The sequence below is a fragment of the Protobothrops mucrosquamatus genome, unplaced genomic scaffold, assembly GCF_001527695.2.
Source record: "Protobothrops mucrosquamatus isolate PMUCROS unplaced genomic scaffold, P.Mucros_1.0 scaffold_133, whole genome shotgun sequence".
NCBI classification, from domain to species: Eukaryota; Metazoa; Chordata; class Lepidosauria; order Squamata; family Viperidae; genus Protobothrops; species Protobothrops mucrosquamatus.
In genome coordinates this window covers 824,591-832,746 of record NW_015386209.1, presented here as the reverse complement: position 1 = coordinate 832,746, position 8,156 = coordinate 824,591, and the positions used below count along the sequence as shown (strand labels likewise).

Below are 8,156 nucleotides of genomic sequence, written 5' to 3'. Positions count from 1 at the left end.
AACATTGGGGAGTCTACAAAGGCCTTTTAAAAAATGTCTATCTTAAGACTTGATGGATTTGTTTAGATCAGTATGTTAGACCACCAGAATCCAGAATTTCATAGATACTGAGGACGTGTGCTTTGACAAATTGCTGCCTAGGTGCCAACCATGGCTGTGGAGAAAGTCTTTGTATACAACAACACCTCCATTGTGCAGGATGAAATCCTGGCTCACCGTTTGGGACTAATTCCTATTTGTGCAGATCCTCGTCTCTTTGAATACAAGAGTGAAGGTAAGATAATGTTGGAGGTATTTGTCAGGGGCTGAAACTGGCTGTTATTTAATAGAACTTAAAACAATGTGTGTGCATCTTGCTTTATTTTGTTCTTTCTTTTTTCAGAAGATGAATGTGATGAAATTAACACACTGCAGTTTCAGTTGAAAATAAAATGCAGCAGGAATCTTCAGGCGGCTAGAGAATCATCTGATCCTAATGAGCTTTATATCAACCATAAAGGTAAAATTCTTGCTTTCGAGTCAGCAGTGACTACTGTTCTATGTTTCTAATACAAATATTCTTTTGACATAATCTCATATTCAAGCCTTCTCAGTCTATTAAATCTTCTTTAACATTGGAATAAAGAACTCAGGGCTTGCAAAATTAGGGTTTTTGTGTGTTGTGTGTGTGGTTTTTCCTTCCCCTCTCCCCACTTTGAATAGAATTGTTAGCTATTCCCTGTTGATTAAGAAGATTCCCTGCTGAATTGGAGCAGCATATAAAGCCTTGCAACTAAACGAATAATGCCATAGTTTGTGTAGTTGTAAGCACAACCTTTTTTTAAAATATAGTCTTCTTATAGTTTACAGCAAACACATGGAGTGGGTACCACTAGGATCTCAAGCTGACAACATGAATGCAAATTTCCGACCTGTCCATGATGATATCCTCATTGCTCAGTTGCGTCCTGGCCAAGAGATCGATGTACTTATGCACTGTGTAAAGGGCATTGGTGAGACAGCTAAAGTTTTGATATCAATTTGGCAATTTCATTTTTTGGGGGGGGAGAGAATACTCATTTTGCACATGTGGCTGATATTTCCTCAATAGATGCTAGATCTCAGTGATGGGGTCCTTTTTAGAGAGGGTAAGGTGTAGTTGATTCACCACTTGGATTATTCTGGCTTGTTTAATAAGTTGGGTTTTTTTGTGTGTTTATGGGATAGCACAACTGATCCACAGTACTTTGTAATTTCCTGTCTTTGTATTGTAAAGGGTGTGCTCGAGTTTTGCGTTGCATAAAGTCAATAATGCGAATTGTAGCATTCCTGTTGCTGTTTATATTATCTCTTGTGTGCTTCAGTGAATCTGTTTTCGGTCAACAATTCATTTTTGTGAAGCAGCAAGTTGTAAAGGTTGGTAGTGGTAGTAGTAGTAAAGGTTGGGCGGTAAGGGCTGAGGTGAATAGGGTTCTGATAAGCTAATTGGCAATGAATTAGTGGGGAAGACTTATTGACTAGGTCAAGGGTAGATATCCTTGGCTCTTTTATGACTCGTGGACTTCAACTCCCAGAATTCCTGAGCCAGCATGGCTGGCTCAGGAATTCTGGGAGTTGAAGTCCACGAGTCATAAAAGAGCCAAGGTTGCCTACCCCTGGACTAGGTGGAGTCCTGGCAATCTGAAGACATAGTCTAAGAATCCCTGCCATGTGCGTTCTCTGCTTGTGCTCAGCTTCTCTTGTGTACCAGCATTACTGACAGATGTTATGAAAGATTAATGACCAGTTTAGAAGAGTGTAACTGATTTTTATTACCTAGAGGGTTGGACAGATGTGCAGCACACGTCCTACCGTTATTTGCCGCCAGCGTTCTCTCTCTGCCTCCACCTCATCCCACTGATGCCTGATTGCATCCATTTGCTTTTTAAAAGAAACTCTTTCTCTTTAGGCAAAGATCATGCCAAATTTTCTCCAGTTGCCACAGCCAGTTACCGTTTGTTGCCAGAAATCACTTTATTGCAACCTGTTGAAGGGGAAGCAGCTGAGCGGCTGAAAAAGTGTTTTTCTTCTGGGGTTATCGAGATTGAGGAAGTCAGAGGTAATTTCCTTCTTCATTCTTTAAACTGAACAAAATCACAGTTTTATTGACCAATTTCTCCCTATGGCAGATCTTTATAACCTCTGTTTGATAAAGTACACGTTTGCCTTTCTTACAGTCTAATTTTTGATCTATAACATCTTCCAACCAGCTCTTTGGGGGCTGTTACAAAAATGGCAACATAGCTACAACAAAAATGGAGTGGACTCCTTCCTCCACTTTTTTTTCTATTTGCTGTGCAGAGACTAAGTTTTTTCCCCTCCACTATCAAAAAATCAAGTCAGTGCCTGATGTTGGGTTCTGAACAGTGAAGACTGATTACAACCCTTAAGAGAAAAGCTCAGTTAAGTTCATTGAGGGGTATCTAGAAAAGTCTACATAGCATCAGACTGCAGGGGTGGGTTTTTTTGTTCAGGTTTCCAAACTATTAACCAGCAACTTAGGTGGGCGAGATATTATTTGGAATCTGTTTTGTAATTAGGTTGAAGCAAACACGAATAAACCTAATCCAGCAGTATGTAGAAAAGGTTCATTGAAAATATGTTAATTTATCTTGGAATTTAGGTATTGGTTCTTTTTTTTCCCCTTAGGAAAGAAAGTAGCAAGAGTAGCTAATGCTCGATTGGATACATTCAGTAGAGAAATTTTTCGTCATGACGACTTGAAAAACCTTGTACGTTTGGCTCGGGTACGAGATCATTACATCTGTGAGTAATTTACATGTTCTTTTGTTATTGATCTGTATGGATTGTGTAACGCAGGGGTCCCCAACCTTGGCAACTTTAAGACCCGTGGACTTCAACTCAGCTGGCTGGGGAATTCTGGGAGTTGACATCCACAGGTCTTAAAGTTGCCAAGGTTGAAGACCTCTGGTGTAACGGATACACAATTTTCCTTGTATCAGGAGCAATATTCCTTTTCCTGATCAGTTGCAGGAGGCAATAACTAGCAGAAGTTTTTTGACATCAGAATGGGGTGAATGTTTCACCGTTTTTTTTTTAAGGATAAAGAGGTCTCATGTCTAGTATTTTTTTAAAAAAATATCCCCAAACTCTTCACTTTCAAATTTGATGTGTGTGATGGAGGACTGTCTTGGAGGCTGAAATAATGCAAATGAGAGTGCTGGGTATGGCTCAGCATTAATTTTTAGTTTTTTTTAAAAAAATTGTACCACCAAAAGCCAGCCTTTTGATGCCAGTTTATAATAGGACAGCGTTGGAGGAAGCCTGCACTTTGGGGTTGTCTAATATTGATGCGTAGTAGCTAACCAGTAGCTTGGCAATGTCAAATGACAAAGCACCTTGTGTAATTTTCCTTGCTTTTTATTCTACAGTTCTCTATTTTATCTTATAGTCTTAGTTTTTGCATCAAAACGGTATATAGAACCAAATAATCTCAGCAGTCATTTTAATGTCATAATTCTGTCTTTAGATCATTTTGAGCCAATCTTTTATTCAGTGCTTAGAAATCTGAAAACATTTATGCAAGTGAGGTCTTAATGCTTATTTTGGGAGCATGACATATTTGAAAAACACAAAAAGTAAATTATTCTCTCTGCTCCGTTGAAGGTCATAAATTGTTATTCATGTATCAGTGGATTGTGATGTATCGAACACAGTTGTCATAGTTTATTAAAAATAATCTGACCAAAGTAACTTCATCTATAGTTTGTTAGATGGGAATTTCTGGAAGTTGAAAAACACCAAGTTTTTACACTCGTCCAGATTGAGAAACGCTGATCTACAGAAGACTCTTCTCAGGGATGATGCTGATCCTGTAGAACACCTTGTCTTTACAAATAAGGATTGCTCCTCCTTACTGAGTTTCAAGAAAGGAGTGACAATATGGCTCTGGAATAAAGCATTCGGGGTTTTGACTCATTTGTTTAATTGGGTTCGCTTTATCTAGTTTTAGAACACGTATGGAGAACAGATGATCTTTTAGGTCATATTTATGCAGAAATATTGCAAATTCAAAGGGTTCACAGACTTTTAAATGCAGCTGTAGTCTGGTGCCTAGTAATGAATCATACTGTTCAACAGTAAGTTATATCAGGGGTAGGCAACCTTGGCTCTTTTATGACTCGTGGACTTCAATTCCCAGAATTCCTGAGCCAGCTTAGCTGGCTCAGGAATTCTGGGAGTTGAAGTCCACGAGTCATAAAAGAGCCAAGGTTCACTACCCCTGAGTTATATGCTACTTAACTGTTTAATAAGGTATCTTGTGTTTATGCTTCTTGATAATTCAAACTGAGACCCTTTTTTCCCCATCAGTCTCTGTAGAATCCACAGGCATCTTGCCTCCAGATGTGCTGGTGAGTGAAGCAATCAAGGTACTAATGGGAAAATGCCAGCGCTTCTTAGAGGAGCTAAAATCCATCCAGAAGAAATAAGCTTGGGAACACAAAGACTCTTGTGGGGAAAATACCATTATCAAAATCCCTACGTCTGATTGGAAGAGGAACAATTTTAAACAAGACTGCATCGGTCTCTTAAGAAAATGGCCCTTCCGAGATGTCAAAGAAGAACAATGGTTGCTGTACCATTGCTATTGTTTACATATCATGGACACAACTGAAAATTCAGGATAACACAGTGCCCTGTGTACTATTTGCAGTCCAGCGATGGTGCATGTCATCCTTTGATAAGATTTTGCAATCACGTGCACCTGGAGACTTCTAGAGTGAACTGTCCAATTTCCTGTGTTAGTCTTAGTTTTCATTACAACAGTGGTGTAGAAATCTTACCTCTGTGTAGTGAATCACCTATTATGTAGTACTTTTTTGCTGATCTGGTACTAAGTACTACTGACACAGTTTTACAGTCTATAGTTCCTACCAGTCAGCAAACAAACAAAAACCCACCACCAAGTCAGTAGGTCTGTGTCTGAGCTATACAATTCTCTGCTTCAACATTCATGAAAATACTCCTTGATTCTTTCAAGAATTTAAATCCTGTTAACTGTCATTATTTAGTACATTTATGTATATATATGCTGGTTTCCTAACATTCTCTCAGTACATTTATTTGTTACTTTTTTGTTACTGGGATACATGCCTCTCTTTAAAGTAGGGAAAAGATCTCCTGAATATTCCTCCCACCCTGAGTATTCTCTTGGGATTCCAACTGTTTTCAAAGTTAAGAAGGTACATTTTAGCTACTTTCTAACAAAACCTGAATATCCTTCCTGTTTAATCCATTATTCATTGATAGAGCATTTCTAAATTGAAACAGGAGAGAAGATTGATAAAATACTTGAATTAGAAAAATTAAGCTGCAAGAAATCCTCTCTTAACATAGGAATACTGTATATAGGTCTTTGAGGTATGTGAGCTAAGTATATAACCTTTTGTAGCGTATATGAAAAGAGTAGCAGGCATAGGACACTAATTGCTCTAGTTCCTTCTGCTACTTTATCAGAAAATTTATTTTTAATTTATTGAACAATCCTATTAGCCTTGAAAAACTGGAGTTGCCCAACTTTGACAAGAATGCCTAATTTTTACCCAAAACTTAAAATATTTGACTATAGTCAGCAAAGCAAGACAAAGCATTCACACAAAAGCTTGAAGTATTAACACATCTGCAAGCTTTGCATTGCTGCTTTAAAGTCTATGCTTACTTACTATATGTGTAAAGTTTACTAAAGATTTCTGTGAAAATTTATGCATGCACAATCAGGTACATATTTTGTAGTAGTTGAGTGGGCCTTCCAAAGGATGCAGCTGATTAATGTGTTGGAAGAGGAGTGCTTCAGTCAGGGTAGCATGTTTTGTATTAAGTATGCAATTCTCATTGTGCAGTGTTTGACCCAGAGAGCAATTGTGGTGATGATGTTCAAAAAAGGTGTGGAAAGAGTTAATGCAAAGGAAGAGCAATGTTTGTATAAAATGAAGATATTTTTACTGACATTGATTTGGAGAGATCCTCAGATACAACATCCCTACAAAAACCCCCTCATTTGTTTTAAATGCGTCTATTATGGGCACAGTAAGTTAAAATGTAATTAAGACACAATAAATACAGTTAGGCTAGTTTTCAAAACTATTTAGCAGGGGAATTTGGTTTAAATAAATGTTACACTGAAATCAGGATTATAAACAAGTCAGAGTGGAGTCTGGCTAGTAGTGAGGATCCAAATATTAACATTAAGACCTGTATTCTGTCACGTAACCAGATGTGTATACTACTAAGCCGCTCAATTGAAAAACATTCTGTTGTATCTGTAGTCAATCTATTACAGCAGTCACTAAGGAAAGATTTATTTGATACTAGTTCTTCAGACTGAAAATTAAAATCTGGCAAATTTACGCCCACATTCTATCTCTCTTGGACAACAAGCATTTAAGACCTGGCCTGGAGGCATTCTGTACCATCAGACACCGAACAAAACAATCCAGAATTATACTGCTCTACATTCGAGGGCACATTTCAGCATGTTATTTTAGACCGGTATAAAATAATTCTGAATTCCTTTTGTTTAGAAAATTCTGACTTTTGACAGCTGAGGATTGATTGCAGCTAGAATACCTATTTCAACCATGTTTCTAGGGCAAATGATGTATATTTAACTTGAGTCTCCCTGAGGGTTGAATTAAAAAAATGTTTTCACTCTCAGATTCTCATTGGTGCTTGGTTTGGTGGAACATATGGCCAAGTGCTACTTCTCGAAAATAACAAAATTTTGAGTTAGCGTAACTTAAAGTGATTCATCAATATCCAATATGCACATCTGCGTTTCTTCATCCAAGCTGTGTCTTTCCAACAGGGAAGCAGGAGTCTCCTATTAGTGTCATGTTGAGGCAGCAACCATACAGGGGTCCTGAAGGAGAAGTGGCAGAGAGAATGAGAGGCTGCAGAATCTTCTCCCTTCCCTATCAAGTACTGTATGCATATATGAAGGTTTGTTCCTAAAGAACTGGCCAAATGACAGTTGGACTGGAATGCCTCAGCAACTGCCACCCAACAGTAAAAAAAGAAAGTTATACCGTAAAGTTGCAAGTGGCGCTAGAAAATCTTCCCCATTCCCCCGCCCCCCAAAAGGAGAATGAGGCCAGTGAGAACTGTATCAAGGCTCAGGAAAGGAGGAAAGAAAGGAAATATGGCTACTATGAAACAAGACAGAGTATAAAGGAGGAAAAAGGGAGTGGAATTGTCTTCAGCTTATGGCTCAAAGAGGGCAATGAGGATTTCATCTTCATTGTTCTCAAAAACGTCTTGTCCTAAGGGCGCTTTCACCTTCTTGAAAAGAGATGGAAGGTTTCTGATGTGGACTTCTTTCCTGAATTGTTCTCCTAGGGGCTTCTGCAAGGAAACAAAAAAGAATAGGCAAACTATGCATAGAAATAGTCCAAAAAGAATAGCCTCTGCTAAAATTGTAGAATTTCTGCCACCTCCCCCACCCCCCCATGGTGTTATGACCCCCCTCATAATTGTGGGTGCTGCGTCTTGTTCCTGTATCCTGGGTTGTTCAGCATGTGCAGACTTTAACTCAGATCACATTCAAGTCAAAGCCAGAAACAAAGTATCAAATGCTATATATCAGTGGTGGCGAACCTATGGCACGCGTGCCAGAGGCGGCACTCAGAGCCCTCTCCTGTGGGCACGCGCACCGTTGCCCCAGCAGAGTTCGCCAGAGTTAGTGAGCATGTGGCGTTTGGAAGCGGCAGGGCAAGAAGTGAGTGAGCGAGCGCGTTGGCCCCCTGGGGATGGCAAGGGACTGGCCCTGGCCACGCTCACCCAGTCTGCCATGACCACTGCAGCCACGCCCGCCCAGTGGGCCACCCCCCCACCCCCGAGGGCACCACAATGCTGATGCAGCCCTGGTACTTTGCGATAAATAAGTGGGTTTTGGGTTGCAGTTTGGACACTCGGTCTCTAAAAGGTTCGCCATCACTGCTATATATTCTGTAGCAATTAGGCAGTAGATAATCAGCCATGGATGGCCCAGGAAGGATAAAATGTGTTAGGTTCAGGAGAATATATTGAATCATACAGAATAGCAAAGGCTACATGGTTAGATCTCTGCAATGTTTCTACCATCACAATTTAGGATTTGTGTAACGTAAGTCACAACTAAT

General features: G+C 39.5%; 2 protein-coding genes across 2 annotated transcripts in view; one reads left to right on the top strand and one right to left on the bottom strand.

Annotated features, from left to right (window-relative positions):
- Positions 1 to 5,800, top strand: part of POLR1C (RNA polymerase I and III subunit C) — a 9,107-nt gene extending 3,307 nt beyond the window's left edge. Inside the window, exons 4-9 of the mRNA XM_015818052.1 lie at positions 142 to 274; positions 383 to 499; positions 843 to 992; positions 1,928 to 2,077; positions 2,668 to 2,784; positions 4,351 to 5,800. Of these exons, the coding sequence (XP_015673538.1) occupies positions 142 to 274; positions 383 to 499; positions 843 to 992; positions 1,928 to 2,077; positions 2,668 to 2,784; positions 4,351 to 4,469 (786 nt within the window). The 3' untranslated portion in view covers positions 4,470 to 5,800. The remainder of the gene's footprint in view (positions 1 to 141; positions 275 to 382; positions 500 to 842; positions 993 to 1,927; positions 2,078 to 2,667; positions 2,785 to 4,350) is intronic.
- A 154-nt stretch (positions 5,801 to 5,954) lies between these two features.
- The window catches only part of XPO5 (exportin 5), a 43,821-nt gene continuing 41,619 nt past the window's right edge, over positions 5,955 to 8,156 (bottom strand). The window contains exon 32 of the mRNA XM_015818040.1: positions 5,955 to 7,380. Within this exon, the coding sequence (XP_015673526.1) occupies positions 7,240 to 7,380 (141 nt within the window). The 3' untranslated portion in view covers positions 5,955 to 7,239. The remainder of the gene's footprint in view (positions 7,381 to 8,156) is intronic.